This window comes from Aegilops tauschii, chromosome 5 (assembly GCF_002575655.3).
Source record: "Aegilops tauschii subsp. strangulata cultivar AL8/78 chromosome 5, Aet v6.0, whole genome shotgun sequence".
Classification (NCBI taxonomy): Eukaryota; Viridiplantae; Streptophyta; class Magnoliopsida; order Poales; family Poaceae; genus Aegilops; species Aegilops tauschii.
The window spans coordinates 204,676,130-204,697,570 of record NC_053039.3 but is presented as its reverse complement, the minus strand read 5'-3'; the positions used below and the strand labels follow the sequence as shown (position 1 = coordinate 204,697,570).

At 47.2% G+C, this 21,441-nt stretch overlaps 1 protein-coding gene across 1 annotated transcript; it reads right to left on the bottom strand.

Moving 5' to 3' along the window:
• Positions 1 to 4,576: 4,576 nt before the first annotated feature.
• Positions 4,577 to 5,203, bottom strand: LOC109753892 (uncharacterized). The gene has a single exon (XM_020312812.1). The coding sequence runs from the start codon at positions 5,201 to 5,203 to the stop codon at positions 4,577 to 4,579; it is 627 nt and encodes a 208-aa protein (XP_020168401.1).
• Positions 5,204 to 21,441: the final 16,238 nt, after the last annotated feature.

Genomic DNA, 21,441 nt, shown 5'->3' with positions numbered 1-21,441 from the left:
TCGGGTTCAGCCGCATCAACATGTGGAAGGCCACCTTTACGTAATCGGTCAAGCATTGACAAGTCATCCGCAACAGTAACCTCTTCTTGTTCAGGCTCTTCTTGTTCCGGCTCAGGGGTGAAGTCAGGTTCACTGTCGCTGTCTACTTCAATGTTCTGGTGTGAAGTAGAGCGTTTCTTGAAGCATTTTTTGGAAAGATGTGTTCCTTGGAAGAATTCACCTTCATACGTGTCTGGGTTAATGTGAGGTTCATAATCCTCTTCATTAGGGGGAGGTGGTCTAACACATGGCGGCACTTCATAAATGACATCCCAATCACTCAGATTTGGATCAGTTTGGCAGGCCCATGGTAGATAGAAAACTTGGGTCGCCTGTTGAGCCGTAATATAGACATCGGGAACATCTAAATGGGTGCTTTGTTTGATTTCGACTAGCCCTATATGTTCATGAGTCCTTTTAGTCTCCTTCCGCTGGAACCAGTAACATTTGAAGACTACGACATTCGGTGCATTTTGCCAATAGAATAGAAGTTCATAAATTGCTTCAACTCTCCCATAATAGTCGATAACTCCATCGCCGATAGCAGAGACACAAAAATTTATAGACTTTCGATCGGCCATAGATAGCTCTTTGCCGTAGGTACGAAAGCGAAACCCATTGATGTCGTATTTTTCAAATGAACGGACCTTAAAGTCAAAACCATTAGCGACTTGTCTCAATTCGGCGTCCATAGACTCTGAATTAGCTTACAAGTTTAATACAAAAGGATTGTTGCATTACTCGCAAATTAGACGAAGAAATGAGAATGGTCTAATGGAAATTACCGTTTGTTTGAACCAAGAGATGAAACCGGGAAAACCGCTTCCTTGCTTTACCAGAAGCTCATACTCTTTGATGGATTCCTTTTGGATCACCGCTCCATCCGAGAAACAGGCAACGTATCTGGTCTATCAAAAAATATCCGGGAATAAGAGCAGTTCAAAGGAATTAGAAGTTGCGAAACAATGTACGTGAGAACTTACTCGGTGTATGGCCGCACTTCTGTTAGGTTGGTGAAGATATACAACGAAATGGTCCGCCATTCTTGGACATCCAACGATATTGGTTTCGAAGCACCGGCTGGTGCAAGATTCCCTTTGAATAGGCTGAGGTTGGATTTATGGTCGCCAGCATTGTACCGAGGCTTCGGATTATGCAAATTACAATTTTTGGCTTCGTAGTGTGCTGTCATGAAGTTTGCCGCCTCCTCAATAATGAATGCCTTGGCCATCGATGCTTCAATTCGACGTTTCTTTTTACATTTTGCTCGGAGACTCTTCTGCATCCTCTCAGATGAGTAGCACCAATGATTTTGCATGGGCCCCCACAATCTTGCCTCGGTCGGGAGATGCAAAATCAAGTGTTGCATTGGATTAAAGAATCCCGGTGAAAATATCTTCTCTAACTTACAAATCAACTCCGGCGCCAACTCTTCCATTTCTTTTATCACGGCAGGCGATAGTTCTTTCGCACAAAGAACATGGAAGAAATAGCTCAGCTCTGCCAGTACTAGCTATTCATCCTCAGGGATGAAGCCATGCAACATCACCAGCATTACCCGCTCAATCCATATGTGCCAATCATGACTCTTGAGACCAAATATTTTCAATTTGTCAATACTCGCTCCCCTCTTTAGATTCTCCACATAACCATCGGGGAACATCAACTGCATTTTCACCCACAAGATAATTTCCCTCATAGCTGGCCTTCCAAGATTGAACCATCCCTTTACCTTCATCCAGTTCTGCTTTCCTTTCAGTTCTTGCATGTTTTGTAACGGTCTATCACATAGCCCCTCCTGATCGACTCTAGCCTTAGTATTATCCTTTGACTTCCCATCTATGCCAAACGATGTACCAAAAAGTGCCTCGGCAATATTCTTTTCAGTGTGCATCACGTCGATGTTGTGTGGGCAAAGGAGGTCTATGAAGTAAGGCAGATGCCACAAACATGTCTTGTGAGTCCAGGCGTGTTTCGAATTATACCCCTTGAAATACCCTGGACGCTCTGGGTCTGGCTCGAGAGCGTTTAACTGATCCAGGGTCTCTTGGCCTGTCAACGGAGGTGGTGCAGAGTTTTTGACAACTCTACCTTTCATGAAGTTCTTCTTGTCTTTCCTGAACTTATGGCGAGGATCCGGGAACTGTCTGTGCAAGTCGAAGCAAGGAAACTTGCGACCCACCTGCAGCCAACGATACTCAAGAGCTGCCTTGCATGTGGGGCACGGGAACCTTCCATGCACACACCAGCCAACAAATAGCGCATACGCCGGCAAGTCATGCGTCGAGTACATGTACCAGACACGCATTATGAAGTTCTGTTTGTTAAAGGCGTCGTATGTCTTGAACCCATTATCCCGAGCTTCTTGCAATTCGTCCTTAAGCGGCTGCATGTACACATTCATATTCTACCCCGGATAGTTCGGCCCTGGAATTATCAACGTCAGAAGAATGTTCTTTCTTTGCATAATCTATCCGGGGGGCGGGGAGATTGAGTGGAAAGACAAATACGGGCCAACAACTGTATTGGGTTGCCATCAGACCAAACACACTGAACCCATCCGTGCTGATGCCAACTCGAGGATGCCTTGGATCTGCCACTTTTTCCGCATATAACGCATCGAAGCGCTTCCACGCTTCACCATCCGATGTGTGTAGCATCATCAGATTCCCATCTGCATCTAGTTCGGTTCTTTTGCCCTCTTTGTGCCATGTCATCTGTCTGGCCGTCTCTTTGACCATGAAAAGACATTGAAATCTTGGTACGATTGGCATATACCGAAGAACATTAACCGAGATTTTGGTCTGCGTCTTCTCACCCATACCGTTGTCTACCACAATACATCTGGAAGACTTGCAAATGGGACAATAGTTCAAGTCCGCATACTAAAGCCTAAATAAGACACATCCTTTCTCACAGGCATGTATCTTCTCATAGGGCATCTTAAGAGCATGGAGGATTTTGTCTGACTGGTACTGATTTGCAGGCAGTACACGGCCTTTGGGTAGAAAGCGTCCAAATACTGTCATCATCACACCGTAGCATTCTCTGCCCAAGTTGAATTGAGCCTTCAGAGCCATTATTTGTGAGATGGCATCCAGCTGACAAAGCTCAGTGTGCTCATGAAGAGGACGTTTTGAAGACTCCAACATTTCATTGAAGGCCTTTGCAGATTCCTCCATCTCTTCGTCCGAATCCTAAGCATCATGAAAGTTTTGCACCATGTCTTCCATCCTGGTACCATGCTCGTCGATGCGACGATGAACCACCTCAGCTCTGGCACGTTGGCCAGACTCACCATGAAATGTCCACACTGTATAACCGGGCGTAAAACCACTCTTCTGCAGGTGTTTGCCCATTTCATCATGTGTCCTCTTTTCCCAATTCTTGCACCGGACACAGGGGCACCAGTTTTTCCTCTAGCCATTTGCAAATGCGGCTTTCACAAACCCCTTGGTTTTTGTTAACCATTCATTGGTAATCTCTTCCTGAATAGTGCGACCGGTGTACATCCACGCACGATCACTCATCTTGCTTAGATACTGGATAGACAAGAAATATCTATAATTCAGCATGTATATTCATCAGTTAATCTACTTTGTCAATTTTATTATGTCCATGCAACCTACACTCTAATAGGTAAAGATAGGTCCTAATCCCACCCGAGTATGTGTAGATTGAGTACGTTCTCCATGCTCTACCCCATTCCGAGACAAAATTTTGGCAGCACCTCCTCGTTGTTCTCCTTGGTACGGGGATCGGGGGTGACGGGGCGGCGTGGGCGACAGGCCGACTGGGGCGGGGGGGGGGGGGGGGGGGGGCGGCAGGGGCGACGGGACGGCGGGGGCAGGGGGATCCGGGGCAGGGAGGGTGGTGGAGCAGCGGCGGTGCTGGGCGGCGGGCGGCAGGGGCGACGGGGCGGCGGGGGCGGGGGGCTCCGGGGTAGGGAGGGTGGTGGGGCGGCGGTAGTGCTTGTGCTTGGGCGCGCGGGTGGAGAGAGAGGAGAAGAGAGAGGGGTGGGGCCGGGGAGAGAGGGAGGGGTGGCCGTTAGTGGGCACGTTCTTTGCTGTCAGCTAGTGGACGACAAAGAATCTTTGTCATCCGCTAGTGGGCGACAAAGAGGGGGGCTGGTGGGCCGTTAGGGTTTGGGCCTCCACTGGACCCCACACACCTCTTAGCCGTCCGCCCGCCGACGGCAAAGAAATGGCTGATGGCAAATAGGATCTTTGCCGCCAGCCAGTTCTCTGTCGTCTGTTTTGTAGAAGCAGACAGCAAAGATCTTGCTGATGGAAAATTCTCTGTTTCCAGTAGTGTTTCACCATTACTGTAGTAAAAATTCTCAATTAATCTCATAAATGGCAAGCGATAACTCTAATGGAGCAAAAGCATACATGGAATATTCTAGACTAAACCATAAATGGATACACTTTTATTCAATTGCGATACTCTAATAGAGGAAGATCATGCATGGAAGGTTCTATACTATATAAATAAGAAGTCTCCACATGCTTAGACAGCGGATTACATTGAGCAAAGACTAATGATGAACATTTGAATTGATAATGCATATGACCAGGTGAACCTCCTTGGAGTCCCAGTGTACCATCTTGGGGTGAAAATCATACCAGGCGTCTTCCATGTCCACATTGCCGGGAACGGAGCAGCTTGGCACAGTCCCAGTCAGCATGATGGAGGCGACGTGGGCGCCCTCGTACCTCTGAGGGGCAATAACAGTGAGCAGGCACCCGCACACCGGCCTCGTGTCAGCGTCAGCGGTGTTACCCCTGACGCACACTAAAGAGACGGGGCCGTGGCCTGCGCGGGCCTTGCTGGTGCCCACGGCCAAGAGGAAGACGCTACCGTCCTCCTCCACGACTAGCAGGTGGTGGTGATCCTCTAGCGACCCCGGCACGACAATCGGGTAGCACGTCTCGTACTTGATGTTCACCGCCGCGGGCCAGTAGTGATCGACGGACGGTGCCGTGAGGTGATGCACGAGGGTCGCCAGCGAGCCCTCAAATGGCGGCGTGCACTCATAGCAGTAGCAGGGCGTGTGCATGCATCTGGAACTATGCTCCGCCAGCGAGTGCAGGTCGACGTACCTCTCGCAGCCGAAACTCTTGTAGACGCAGGGCACCTTGCAAGCATCGATCAGGCCGTCCATGAAACAGGAGTGGCTGTAGAGGACGTTGCACCCGCCGAATGGAGCGCAGGAGGGAGTGGCTGTAGAGGACGTTGCGCCCGCCGAATGGAGCGCAGGTGTAGCACATGAAGCAGTAGATGGTGCTCCTCCCTAGTCTCTACTCTTATAAAAAAACTGAGTTGGTGATGATGGTGTGCCTGCCATCTTGTAATATAGACCGTCCGATCTATATCCGACGTATAGAAACCAAACTATAACAATTTTACAAAAGATACCCACACCACTCTCCACATTTCTAGATAAGGCCTTGCCTCGTTCATCCTTATCTCCCACAACCTCATTGCTGAGCAATTAAAAAAGGAAGTCTCTGGAACAATCTGGCATGGTGGCCGCTGCCGGCGCCATCCATCCCCATGCCTCCGCCCAGTCCGGCCAGCAGTCACCACCACGCCCCACTCCTCCTCACCTCATCTCTCATCTTTCTCGAGATATCATTTTTTGATGAAATTCTCGAGATACCATTTTTCCGATAAAATTCGTGAGATATCATTAGTTTTTACACATGGAATTACTCCTACATGGGTCAATCACAACAGGTGTTTCATAAAAAAATGCATCTTGATGTTCCGTGCAATGCACGGGCATCTTCCTAGTTTGCATATAATTCCAAACACCACGTAGACACGGTCTTTGACCATTTTACAACTATGTTAGTATCATTGTTAGTGGTCAGCCGGTGCAAGTTATAGCCCCGGGTGTTTTAACCTTTTTTTTGTAATGATATCTGGAGATTGTTCGCCACAAGCTCAATCCTGGTGAATCCCACGTAACCGTCAGATTTCCATCCGACGGTGGCCTGTTTTTAAGCCATAGTATTTGACAAAACCGCAACCCTTACACACGTATTGTAACTGCGTCGTAAACGTTTGCTGGGGATTGGAGTTAGCACCGATGGCGGTTCGTAGTCGTTCCACGCTCGGGCATTGAAGTTTGTAACTATTTTAGATTAGAATATTCTACTCCTCCGGTGCTAGTAGTAGAGCAGAGTCCTACTCCACTATATGCAAACTAGGGCATAGTAGTAGGTACTGTAGGGAGTACTAGTACTGTGATCACTCAAGCAAGTTGTCTGGGATCGATATGACACTATGCTGCTGGGATGTGTCTCGTAAGTCAATCGGCGTGCTGTTGTCATCATCACCAGTCCACTTCCCACAGCACATATTCGCTTCCCATCTTCGTCCGCACATAATCGTCCAATCTTCCATCCCCGCTAAGGCGCCTCCCCCCTCTTCCGAAACCCAAGCACTAACAATGGCAGAACCGAGCAGTGTCCGCCGAAAGAGTGGCTGGAATTCGTTCCTCAGAGAGGTAAGCAAGCTCATTGTTTCACGTGTGGACAATCTCAGTACCATGCCGCTCGCCGCGTGCTCCTTGGGTCTGTACCGTTTACTCAAAGCCCTCAGGCTAGAGCTTTTTAAGCCAACTCCTTGCTTGCTGATGCCGCCTGATCTTTAGAAACGGCGTGTCACGCAGCATAACGATCGTAGGGTGGCGAGCATCAACCCCCTTGACTGCAATCCGATCCCCGCCACCCTCAACTACATTAACGGTATGTACTGGGTCGGCATGAACACATCTTGGATGGTGCTTGTCGACGGTCGCGGCAGCTGGATGCTCGTGGAGGTCTACAACCGATGATTGATCCCGCTTCCTTCGATTAACACTGCACTGCTTTGGCACCGCGGCCCAGAATACTCAGAATCTTACAGTAGCCAACATGATACCAAGTTTGATTTGCTCAAGGTTGTAATCTGCCAAGTGCCCACAAGATCTGCGAATTATAAAGACTTTAGGCTAATTGCGTACTTTAACCGCGGTCTCGCCTATCTGACAGGTCACTGCGGTAAGTGGATAAATTTGCACGTCCATCGCAGGATCATACATCCTCCATGGTTCTTTGATGCCATTGAACACAAGGGCTTCATTTACGCTATGGACTCCTTCTATGGCTGGATGTATCGCTGGCCTACTCCAGTCATCGCTACAAATGGCTGTTACAGCAATATATTACTTTCCTATGATATCATGATGGCTTGCTTATATTACCATCAACATTTACTGAAAAATATTCATGCTCATAACATGTTGTTCTTAAGATTGACTACAGTATGAGCCCTTTTTTTGACTCCAACTTGATATGATGTTGTAGGCCGCCTGGTGTCCCTACCCTTCCTAATCCTAGAACCTTTCAAAGAAAAGCGGCATGGCAGTTGCAGGTGGTTCCTGGCTCGATCAGACGATGGTGAATGATTGATGATCGTTTGCACGTACCGGACATGTTGTTTCACAGAATACAATCACAGTCACTGCAAGGTCTTTGAGCAGGATCCCAGCTTCTCTAGGCCTTCAAGAATTTTTGACTGGAGGCTAGTAAGTAGCCTTGGTACATGCTCTTTGTTTCTTGGACTGAATTATCCGATTAACCAGGAGATAACCAACGGCAAGGATCATGATGGCAGCGTGGTTTCATTCATCAAGCAAAATTGTGCGTACACAGCGTTCCATGCGTCTCTCCATGCACCATACCCTGATATGTGCTGCCATGCTCTACAGCCCAAAGTTGGAGAGAGGGTCACAAGTATCAGACTTCGACCTGCTGGCTGGAGTTTCCCCCGTCAAGCACCCATCTGGTTCAAGCCGTCAGCCAATCTCCACAGCTTAATAAATAGTAACGCCTAACTGAGCTAGTTAGTTAGATGCGTACACTTGGTGTAGTAGGATCTTTATTTAGTTTGATGCATATACTTGTTCTTTTTTGGCAGCATTTTGTAATGATGGCTGATGTTTGGTTTGGAAGAGAGAGTTGCGTCTTTACTCTTCTGGCCTGCTTACTGCTTCTATTGCACCCCAAGCCCTGGTTGCTGCTGATGTTGTTTTCAATGTACAATCAGTAGTATATTTCGTCTGTTGGTTGAATAAATGTGTTGTTAGAATTACAAACACAATGTTTTTGAAGTCATTGCACGGTCTGATCCTTTAGGGAGTACTATTTTTGGTACAGAACACATTTTCCACTTGCCGATAACATGCAACCCATTGATGAAGGCCCAATAGAGGAGCCCATAATTAACTGGAAGGGAGGCTCTCACATGAATCCGGCCCAGGTACATGCACATGGTCCTCTAAACATAAATAAGTAAATAAATAAAGCTAAATGCTCATGCACCAGTTCTTTAAATTCACGATTTGAAAAGTCAAATTTTAACAGGAGGATATTATTTCCTATGAGAGTGTCGCTACATTCAGTCGATATTATTCTAAGGCAAAGATAGCGACCAGTCTTCTTTCTCCCACCATTTTCTTCCTACAACCAGCGGACCCATTCAAATCGTAGTCAACATCGTAAATAGTTCCGGTCCATTTTTATTTTTTGATAAGAATGCCCAACCTAGCCCAACACATTGGCAACACCACTTTATCCTCCGCCTTGGTGTGCTCACCACGGCGCCGCCGTCCGGCCCTGTCGACATAGTGAATCGAGAGACGACTGTAGTTGTGAGTATGATTGTACGAACCTACCAGGTCCACTCTCGAACACAAGCAGGCGCCTCTTTTATTACTCAGATGCACCCCTCGTTTTTTAACTCTAATCCACCCTGCTGATATGTGGGACCCACATCATTGTCAACGTATAATCAATTAACGACAGAATTGCACAACTTTTTTTTGAGGATTTGTTCGGAGGAGCAGGCTATAAACTAGGTTGTGCGGTTTCTATGGCCCGTCTAACAACATGACCAACCCAGCAGTTTTTCTTTGGGAAAATAGGTAGCCTACTATTTCTTTTTGAAGAATACCCAAGCTAGGCCTATTTGTTTTCTCCGACTTACTGGGCTGCAAATCTTTCAAGACGAGGAGGGATGCATTCCGGCCTGGCCAAAGAGTATGGGCAATGTATCTTAAAAGTAATATCAAAGGGGTTACAAATTCCAAAAAAGTTATAGCAAATGGGCAATTAGTTTTTGTTTTTGTTTTTGTTCTTGATATTTTATATTTCATTGGATTTTAACATGACATAGTACTAATTTATTTTTAAATTTGTTTTAGTATGGCTACTAATTTTTGGATTAAGAATATTTTGTTCCCCAGCAAAAATATGCGAATTTTTAAAATTTCGATTTTTTAACCCTGGCACTGACCAAAAAATGGGCAGCAATTCTAAAAATGGAAAATGGGCTGCAATATTCCATATGAATTAGCAAATGGGTAGTAAATTATCAAACAATAATAGCAAATGGGTTGTACACGCCACAGATTTCAAGGCTGGCTTGTTTACGCAAGGCTTTGTCAGTCAACACACGATTCTTGCAGCAGTGACTGTTGGATGTCCATCCAACGGCCGACGTGCTTCTTCAATCTTTGATCTTCCTGCTCCAGCCGCCTAAACCAGCGCCGGCGGGACTGCCTGCTCCCTCCTCTTGTGGCCTGCTGTGATGCCGCGCAGGTTTCACCAGCCCACCCTACTCCCTCCGCTAGCCTAGCCATCCATCTACCCACCTGCACCTCATGTTATTCTCCGATGACGGCAACCTCACGCCACAGCCGAACCACTCAACCGTCATACTCTCTTCAGTGTGGGCATCCACTGCTGTGTCTTCGCCGGCTCCGGGTCGTTCGATTCCTAGGCCTCACAGTCGTCCACCGCGTTGGTGCTCTAGGCGCGGCGTGCTCAACATTCAACAAACGACAGCCATCGAAATAGGGATGTACGTGGAGAGGCTGACAGTAGGGACCCCCATGGTCCATGGCCGCACGCAACCAACTGCCTCCTTATTACGCAAAAACATGATTCCTCCCACTGACATATGGGGTGCACCGGTTCGGAGGCTGACCTGTGGGCCTACTATGTTGACGCGTACGCATGGCTTTGTCAACTTAGTCAACAAACAATTCTAGAAGCAGTGACCGTTGGATTTTTAATCGAACGGTCCTGCTGCTTCTTCAATCGCTGCTCTTCTTGCACCAGCCGCCCAAACCAGCACCGACGAGACCGCCTGCTCCTGCCTCCAGTGGCCGGCTGTGCTGCCGCGCAGGCCTCACCGCCCCACCCTACTCCCACCGCTGGCTAGGCCATCCCTCTACTGTCTAATCACCCACAACCCGTGTTATCTTGCGGCGACGCCAGCCTCACACCGCAGCCGAACCAGTCAACCCTCGTACTGCCAAAGAAGCTCCAGCGAGCGGACGTCCGGCCTCCACCGGACGACCGGCTAGCGAACGGACGTCTGACCTCCACCGGACCACCGGCGCCTGAAGCACAGCCAATGCCAGCTACAGCACCTCCTAGCGAGCGGACGTCCGGCCCCCACCGGACGACCGGTAATATTAACAGAAGTCCGAAGACACCGGACGTCCGGTGCCTTTTCACAGAACGTCTTCAGCGGACGTCCGGCGACTAGCGGGCGACCGGTCCCTCCTGAGCCACCGAACGACCGGTACCCACCGGACGACTGGTACCTGCCTGTGAGCAGCCGGGCCTTTGGCCTTGTATCCCTCTCCCACTTACCCCTTCGTGGCTCTAGACTATATATACTCCTCCTCCTTCACCATTTGAGTGTTAGCATTGGTTTAGCTAATATGTGAGATAGAGCTTTGCTCATCCATTACGGATCTACTCCACGAGAGAGACTGCGGCCCCTCTACGGAGAAGATCCCCTTGGATTCAAGACCCCCTCTTGGGTGGCCCCATGAGGACCTCCTCACGGAGAAGAACAGGTTACCTATGTATCGTCCCTTCTTGACTTTGGATCGTGTATCTCCCTTTGTGTTCATGGATCTAGCGCATGTGTGATCTATTCTTGTTGGTTGAGTGATTTCTCTCATGTTTCCCTCGTGATTCCCTTGTGTTTTCCCCTCGTGTTCATCGCGGGATCCGCTCCTTTCGTGAAAGATCGGCCGCATAGGGTTCCACCCTACATCATTTTGGTATCAGAGCAAGGTTGATCATGAATTTGGAGCGCCTACCCCTCTTTTTCTAGCTTGATTTTGTTGTGTTCTTCCCCAAATTCGAAAATCCCCACCAAAAATAGCCCAATTTTTTTTGTGATTTGTTGGTTTGATGATGTTTTGTTGATTTTGATCCATGGATTTGCTTGGTTTCGAGTGATCTAGCATTTCCCCAAGTTTCCCGTCTTTCATCCACGAAATCTCGTCAATTTTGACCCCAAAATCCCCAAATTCTGCCCAAAATCCATTTCGCCTGATTTTTGTTTTGCCATAACTAATTCATCCGAACTTCGATTTTGACGTTCTTTAGCTCGTTTTGAAGCTATTTACATCCCCCTTCCCACAAAAATACCACCAACATCATTTGACACCATCCAATTTTTGGAACTTTGGCATCTTTGCCTAGGGCTTCCACCATATCTTCCGCATAGCCACCACCGACTTCCACAACCTAACCCATTTTGTTTCATATTGCATATGTGGTTGCTTTACTAGTGATTCGAGTCTCCTAAGGTGTTTCGGCTACTAAGGGACGGTTGCTTCTTCATCAACCACCACCACCACTTCCGCATAGGCTTACCCACCATACACTTCCACGCCAACTTAAACCGAATTTGTTTGAGCTTGTTTGAGTTGTGGCTTGTGTCTCCTAAGGTGTTTCGGCTACTTAGGGATGGAAACATCAACATTGACTCGCATAACCCATCTTCCACTTCCGCATTGCCTAGTGCAACACCACCGCCGCATTCCACTACCACCATTTGACTTTTGTCCTTGAGATTTTGAGTTCGCGGTTTTTCCGTTTCCTAAGGTGTTTCGGCTACTTAGGGACGAGTCTCCATCATCTTGGTATCTACATCAAGAACACCGCCACTCATCATCATCACGGACAGTAACCTCCATATCATCTTGGTATCGTGGTATCCCTCCATTGTATATTCCCTTGCCATTGCATTGATAACCCCTAGCCCATTTTGCGTTACTTCCCTATCGAGACTAGCCATTAGAGTATTGCTAGCAAAGTTACTTGTGCACATTAGTGATCATCGATACACCTTCCATTGCATATATACCATATCATATTGGTATCATCTTGGTCTCATCATATCATCTCTTGTGTGACAAGTTTGTTCCCGCATATACACTATTGCTATCTTGGTTTGTGCATTCTGCAAAAGTGGCCATATCCAAAAAAAAAGTATAAGCTTTTAAGCAAAAAAAGAGAGAGCAAAGAAGCTTGTAAGCAAGTGCCATAGCATCATACCACATTGCATATAAGATTGTCATATCCGATCATCTTGGATCATCTTGAGAAAAACACTGGGAACATCATACACATAGCATACTTGGGATAGCAAGTTGATATATTTTGCATCTTATAGGTTGTGCACAAGTGTCGTATCCGCCTATAGCGCAATCGTGCTAGCATCTCTCTTGAGTTGTGCAACACGAGCGTTTTCCATGGATTCCACATTTTGTGCTCATTCCTTGGTTGCACGACCCCATTTATCAATCCGTGTGTGCGTTTCCGTGTGCCACATATTGCTATTGGTCTACTTGTTACTCTTGCGAATTTGTGAATCTCTTTCAACATTATTGACTCTTGCTAACATTTTGCATCAAATTTTTGTGCCATTATCCTCACCGAGCTCCACCATAAGACTTATTTGTGTAGGTGTGAGAAATCGACGAGATCGGTACCAATTGTGCTATTTCCTTGTTCCATCATTGAGTGATCATTGATCCGTTTTCAACATCGGTCAAGGTACATTTGGTATAAGTTCTTCTCTTTCTCCCACTCATATTTGCTCGAGTCTTGTGATGGATAGGCAAGGCATTTCATCTCCGGTCTTCGACAACAACGACGGCGTGAACAACTACATCACCAAAGCGTCTATCTTTGATCTACAACGACAAATGCAAGGCGCACAATCAAGATTGCGAGGGTGCATCGAGAACCTCTCCATCGACATTAGTCACTCCGAAGCAAGGAAAAAGGACTACATCGATAACAAGCTTTCCGCACAAAAAGAGGAGCAAGATGCAAGGATGGAGGAGATTCGGGCCTTGATCACTTCCAATTCGTCATCTTCAAGGTGGCGGCGACCAAGTCGATCATCTTCGGAACGCCCAAGCGATGCAAGCGCAAGTCGTCCACGTCCACATCTCCATGGCGACCACCATCACGTTCGTGATCCACATCGTCATGAAGGGAAAGTCACCTCCAAGCAACATGTGCACGACGACGACGAACGACATCTACTACGAGCTCAAGTGCGACAACGACACCATCATCATGAAGATGCTCCACAAGCACAAATGCACAAGTCCCAACAAGCCCTACTTCATGCCAAGTCCAAACTTCATGAGCACAAGAGAAGACCGCGAGACGAGCACCACCAAGACGGAGCTATGGCTACACCAACCACTTCGGCATCTTCGCCAAGTGTTCTCAAGGCATCTTCGCCTTTGGACATACGGCATCTTCGCCTACTTCTCGTGAGTTCGCCTACATCGACATCTTCAACAACAAGGCGACAACCTACGAGCGAGGGCGACACTTCCATCTTCGGAAGTCCCTCAAAGAAGATGGCCGAGCATGGGAAATTCCCTTCGGTCATGGAGACGAGCTACGAGGTGCCACATCATATGGGGCTCCAACAACAAGACGGTGACAAGAAGGTTGAGCATGGGACTATCCCTTCAACCAAGGCGGCGATAGGAGTTGAGCATGGAGACGTTTGCACCTACACCTCTCCGACACCCACATATGACGAGATGTCCCAATTGCCATGTGATGAGAGCCACCAACCCATGAGTGAGATGAGTGACTCTACCATATATGACATTGAGTGCATTTCCTATGAAAGGATGAGTGTGACCACCACTAGCCCCATACTTGAGAGCATGCCACACATCCTATGTGAGGTTGAGAGCCATTTGAGTGACTCCACCAACAATATGAGTGAGAGCATCCTTGAGGGAGTGAGTGAGCCACAACACTTAGTGAGTGAGGTAGTTGACACGGCACGTGAAGCCACTATGATTTCTAACGACTTAACCTCTACTCCGAGTGTGTTTTCTTCGTTGGTGCTAGGTCTCCTACATGACGACATGCCTATCCTTGACGAGTCCATACCTCCAATGGAGACGATGATGGCCATGGTGGACGATGATGCACCCCCCACATGGTTCCATCAAGATGAAGATGACCACGACTTGGTCTTCGACACCTCACCTAGAACACATGAGCAATGTTCCGAAGGTAACATAGGTGATGGTGCTTCTCTTGTCCCACTAGTGGACTATCTCACCAATGATTGCTTGCATGATGTTGATCCACCTATTCCCATGCTTCTTGCTAGTGCGACTTCCTCATGTCATGACTTACCTATTTATGATGAATATGATGACGAGCATGTTGAGTTTCCTAGTTGTGATGCTATGCTCCATAGGATATCATGTGAAAATTCTTTTGGTCACATCATGTTCGACAACCCTTTAAACTTGTCATATGCTATGAGTGAGATCTCCCATGTTGCATCATTTCAATCTCAACATAGTAACTATGCATGCCCCATTAAAATAAATCCCATTTGCACTTATGGCATAGATGACGAGATGATGGTCATTGGCTTTTGTTTTTCATGTGATGATATTGCAATGCTTCCTTTACATGATTTGCGCAATTCATCTACTATGCCATGCCATGATCACATTGTTCCAAATATGCATTGTTTTGGATGTTGTCAATATTCTCCATGTGATGTTTCTACAAATGCTCATGAGGAGACACCCATAGTTTCATCATACATATTAGGAGATCTTGATGCATTCCATACTTTGCATGATTCCCATAATTGTGTGCACCACATGCATTCCATGAATAACAATGCTCTATATATTTCCTATGATGCATTACATAATTTGAGTCTCCATTATGCTATACATAACATCAAACCTCTCATGATGGATGCCATGTTTCTATATCACGCACCTCATTTATTTGAGCATTGGATATTTGGTGCTAACTGACACAAGCACGTGCGCATCATGATGGATGATGTGTACATATACCACGCACACACAATTTTCCCCTTGTCTTTGTTTTGTGTAGGTACTCACGTATACTCGTCAACCTCTCAATCCCAAGAGTTGACGAAACGAGATCTTGAGAGCAACGATGATTTGGGATCCCGTGGATTATCATTCCCACCATTCCCTTCGTGCAAGGACTACGCGCATCTCTTCTACTTGACTCTCACACGGCTATGGGCTATATATCACTTGTTACCTTATGCCTATACTATCGTGTTACCTTATGCCCATATCAATTGTGACCCTTGTTTGCATCTACCCATGATTCACAATTATGATACTCCTATGTGTATTTGCATGCTTGGTGGAGATCCTTGTTGCTATTGCCATGTTTATCATGTGCCTCATGCTATTGTTGATTCTTGTGTTGGGAGAGTCATGATGTCCCATTGCTATTTACATATGGCCTCTCGCCAATACATTGATGATATTTTGCTCATATCTTGCCTTCATGCTTGTGATATGTCTTGTGCATTATTCATGACCACCATTTGCACACATGACATGCTTGACATGATTCCTTCTAGTACGTTGCATCTTCGCACTACTAGCTTGCTTGACTTGATCACTATGATTGCTTGCTTTGTCGCATCACCCATGTTCCATTCTTACTCGCTTTCTTGGTTTGCTGACATACATGTTCATGCCTCTCACATGATATATCTTGTTCATTATCACTTGCCTCCAATTGTTGCACCTATGCTTATTGATCTTGGAGACTTGGACATATTACTTGTGATGCATGCTTGTTTGATTGAGCATATTGTATTTGGTTGTTCTCGCATCATATGCCTCCATACTATGAAATGCTCCCTTGTCCTTTCTTATGATGAGCATGATGCGTACACTTGTTTGGTATTTCACCACACAAATGCTAGGTTTTGCATTTTCACTAACCTCACTTGTTTTTCCGAGTGTTTGTCATGTTCTTTCGTTTTGAAGGATTCACAAGGCGGCACCATCATGAGAAAACTTGGTCATGTGAAGGCATACATGATGCGCAACTCCAACATCCTTGAGAAACTCTTAAAGGTGAATTCCTTCCATTTGAGCCATCCTCAAATATGCATATTCGATGGGTCATTCTTTCATTGTTATTTCCTTCTTGTTGTCTACATGATACATCTCGCGCACGGAGGAGTGAAATTGGAGATTGGCTCTATGGACCTTCACATTGAGGAGCACTCGGACTTATTGGATGTACCTCCGGAAATCCACTCATGCCACGACATCGAGCATTGGTACATCGACACTCCTTTGACACATTGCACCAACACATACATATTTGTTGCTTGTGCTTCCTCATGTCATGCTCGATGGACATATCATAGTCACCACAAGTTTGCATCTTATGCATGGATTGACTCACATTATGATTGCTTTGTTGCATCTTGTATTCCCATGTCATCCATGATATATGAGCTTGTGCATTTCCTTAGCAAATTTGTTGTGATCTTCCTTGATGCCATATTCATACATAATGATCATATTGCCTACTATCAATTGCATGATAACATAATCACATTGAGCACCAATTACCATGTTCATGCTTTTGATAAACCGTCCCATTATGACATCATCTTGCACAATGGTTGCATTGATCACATTCACAACACATTTGTGTGCACAATGAATGATTTTGCTCCCATGAATGCTTTGCATATCATTCTAGATCATCTTGATAAGCTTCATGCACTTTGTCATGAACAATCTTGCCGAACGGACTCATTCGTACATGATGGGCACTTTGTGTGCGCTAACCATTGTATTTCCGAGTGTCGTTTGTGTTTTCTCATTTTGCATGTATACCACTCCGGCGACACCTTGGAGTACTTGGATTGCGCAATGCTTTCAACTTCGTCCAACTACAAGTCCGTCCACGACAATCGTTTCCATGGTGATGAGGATCACGATCCGAGGTCAGATCTTTCCCAAGGGGGAGGAGATGATGCAGAGCATCCCACGTTCATCCCCATGTACACTCCGACTACTCTCCAAGCCCCAAGGATACATAAGATGAGACCTCGACTATACACCATTGGACACAAGGTGAACTCACTCCTTTTTGAACCATCACTTTCCATATGTGAGACATGGCTACTACCTCAAATATATGTGCTATGCATGACCAGGAACAAAGAGGAAGACCATGGACAAGACGGCGAGGACACCAAGTACAAGGAGCTACCAAAGAAGCTCCAGCGAGCGGACGTCCGGCCTCCATCGGACGACCGGCCAGCGAACGGACGTCCGACCTCCACCAGACGACCGGCGCCTGAAGCACAGCCAACGCCAGCTACAACACCTCCTAGCGAGCGGACGTCCGGCCCCCACCGGACGACCGGTAATATTAATGGAAGTCCGAAGACACCGTACATCCGGTGCCTTTTCACAGAACATCTTCAGCGGACGTCCGGCGACTAGCGGGCAACCGGTCCCTCCTGAGCCACCGGATGACCGGTACCCACCGGACGACCGGTACCTGCCTGTGCGCAGCCGAGCCTTTGGCCTTGTATCCCTCTCCCACTTACCCCTTCGTGGCTCTAGACTATATATACTCCTCCTCCTCCACCATTTGAGGGTTAGCATTTGTTTAGCTCATATGTGAGATAGAGCTTTCCTCATTCATTACGGATCTACTCCACGAGAGAGACCGCGGCCCCTCTACGGAGAAGATCCCCTTGGATTCAAGACCCCCTCTTGGGTGGCCCCATCAAGACCTCCTCACGGAGAAGAACCGGTTACCTATGTATCGTCCCTTGTTGACTTTGGATCATGTATCTCCCTTTGTGTTCATGGATCTAGCGCATGTGTGATCTATTCTTGTTGGTTGAGTGATTTCTCTCGTGATTCCCTTGTGTTTTCCCCTCGTGTTCTTCGTGCTCATCATGGGATCCACTCCTTTCGTGAAAGATCGACCGCATAGGGTTCCACCCTACATCATGTTGGTATCAGAATGGAGAAACTGTGTCATGTTCATGGGGAGGGAACGGAATGTGTCGTGTTCATCAAGAGGCAACGGAATACGTCGTGTTCATCGGGAGCCAACCGGCTTGGATGGAACAGCCGAAATGAGGTCTGGCGTACCGCAGAACGAAATACGTCGTGTTCATCAGGGAAGGGTCTAGCGTACCGCAAAATGGAGGAAGCAGACTTGTGTTCGACCGCGTACGGTCAAAACGGGGTCCTGTTGATCGGGAGGGGTCTTGCGTACCGCAAAATGGAGGAAACGGACTTGTGTTGGAGCGCCTACAGTCGAAACAGGATCCTGTTCATGGGGAGGGGTGTGGCGTACCGCAAAACGGGACTCCACGGGCTACTGTTCATCCACAGTCTATTGCCTCGCTCCTGCCTCCATGGGCTACTGTTCATCCACCGTCGACCTCCTCCAGCCTCCACCTACAACTTTTCATCCACGGCGTCTCCCTCTTGCCTCAACCAGCTACTGTTCATCCACGGGCTCCTGTTCATACAGCCTCCACCGACTACTGTTCAACCATCCCTCCACGGGGTCCTGTTCAACCAGCCTCTCCACGGGGTCCTATTCAACTAGCCCTCCATGGGGTCCCTCCACCGGCTACTGTTCATCCACCCCCACCTCCTCGATCGGGGTCCTGTTCATCCAGCGGCAACGACCTCTACTACCACGGGATCCTGTTCATCCAACCCCCACTGGGAACTGTTCATCAAGAGGCAGCTTCGATCAGCTTCAGTTAGGAGCAGTAGAGAAGGAATCACTCGGGTTCAATTAACAGCAAGGGCTCCATCGGGATTCAGTAACGTAGCTAGTGCAATCGCTCGGGTTCAGTTAGAGCCCAAGGACTCGCTCGGGTTCAGTTAAAGTGCAACGCCTCGCACACACGCGCGTACCTGTACGAGAGAAACGCGCAAACCTATGTGCATAGCTCGGCCCCGACCACCCACCGTAACCGGGAACTCCCTGAAATTTTCCTCGCCCTCGCTTCTACCATGATTTTTTCCATCATGGATGGCCAAAAGAATGTCATGTAGGTGCGTCTCTGGCCCGCCCAGGACGATGATACGTCTCCAACGTATCTACTTTTCCTAACGCTTTTCCTCTTGTTCTGGACTCTAATTTGCATGATTTGAATGAAACTAACCCCGGACTGACACTGTTTTCAGCAGAACTACCATGGTGTTGTTTTTGTGCAGAAATAGAAGTTCTCGGAATGGAACGAAACTTTGCGAGGAATTTTTATACAATAAAAGAGAATTTCTGGAGCGAAGACCTGCCAGAGAAGGGCACCTGGGTGGGCACAACCCACCAGGGCGCGCCCCCCTCTCCTGGCGCGCCCAGGTGGGTTGTCCCCACCTGGTGGCACCGCAGACCATGAAACCAACACTATAAAATCCTATTTTTGGAGAAAAAATGAGGGGGAAATAATTATCGCAATCCACGAGACGGAGCCGCCGCCACCCTGTTCTTCCTCGGGAGGGCAGATCTAGAGTCCGTTTGGGGCTCCGGAGAGGGGGGTCTTCGTTCTTCGTCATCACCAACCCTTCTCCATCGCCAATTCCATGATGCTCCCCACCAGGAGTGAGTATTCCTACGTAGGCTCGTTGGTCGGTGAGTAGTTGGATGAGATTCATCATGTAATCGAGTTAGTTTTTTAGGGCTTGATCTCCAGTATCCACTATGTTCTTAGATTGATTTTGCTATGACTTTGCTATGCTTAATGCTTGTCACTTTGGGCCCGGGTGCCATGATTTCAGATCTGAACCGTTTATGTTATCACCATTATATCCATGTTCTAGATCCGATCTTGCATGTTGTAGTCACCTACCATGTGTTATGATCCGACAATCCCGGAGTGACAACAACCGGGCCCACTCCCGGTGATGACCGTAGTTTGAGGAGTTCATGTATTCACTATGTGTTAATGCTTTCTTCCGGTTCTCTATTAAAAGGAGGCCTTAATATCCCTTAGTTTGCAATATGGACCCGGCTGCCACGGGAGGGCAAGACAAAAGATGTCATGCAAGTTCTTTTAATAAAGCATGTATGACTATTTACGGAATACATGTCGATGAACTGGAGCTAGTGCCAAATCGCCCTAGGTTATAACTGTCTCATGATGAATATCATCCAACAAGTCACCGATCCAATGCCTACGAACTTTCCCATATTGTTTCTGCTAAGTTACTACTGCTATCATCACTATTACACTTGCTAGAAAATTACTGCCATCACTATTATTGTTACTATTGTTGCTGTCACTACTATCAAAACTAACAAACTACTTTGCTACTGATCACTTTGCTGCAGATAATTAATCTCCAGGGTGTGGTTGAATTGACAACTCAACTGCTAATACCTTCAAATATTCTTTGGCTCCCTTGTGTCGAATCTATAAATTTGGGTTGAATACTCTACCCTCGGAACTGTTGCGATCCCCTATAGTTGTGGGTTATCAGACGAGAAGCCTATTTTCTGTCATGATGTTTTGTCATAGAAGTAGGAGCCCACCACATCTATGATGATACCGGATTTTGTCACAATTATCGTCATAGAAGTGTCATAAGCATGACATTTTTTCGTTCGGCCCAAAATGTCACGGATGTGTCTTTTTTTTGTAGTGATGTTTTATTTGCTATCTTATTGTGTGAGCATGTTGGTTGCAAAATTTTCTCCATTAGAGGACATGTTTGGTTTTTCTTTTTGCCAAATGGATGGACAAGAATGCCTAAGTACTCCCTCTAGCTATCTATGTTTTTCTCGTCTCAAACTCTATTCATGCTACATCACAAAGTTTGAAAAAGGTCGAATTCGGACCCTCCAGGTGAGGAGCACTCGGAGCCACCGATTCGTCAAGGGCTTAACTTCCAAAACCTCTTAATGCATTTCGGTCAGACCAACTCGCTCCTACTCGGTCTCACCGAACTCATTAAGTTGATCTAGGTTTTCATCATGGTGCAACCGATTTGAACAATTCTGTCACACCGAGTTGCAGCAACTGCTAGCAGTTTTGCATCTCGGTGCCACCGAGTCGTTCCACTCGGGCACACCGACAATGACTGGGTATATATAATGCGGGTTGTTGGAAATTCCTTCAAACACCCGACCGCGCCTCCCAGCTCTGCCGCCCCCTTGGTCTCCGAATCGTCGCCGTCATCGCCAGTGACCCACTGCC

Coding starts and splice junctions, on each gene's coding strand:
- LOC109753892 (XM_020312812.1), bottom strand. CDS start 5,203: ATGGACGGCCTGATCGATGCTTGCAAGGTGCCCTGCGTCTACAAGAGT.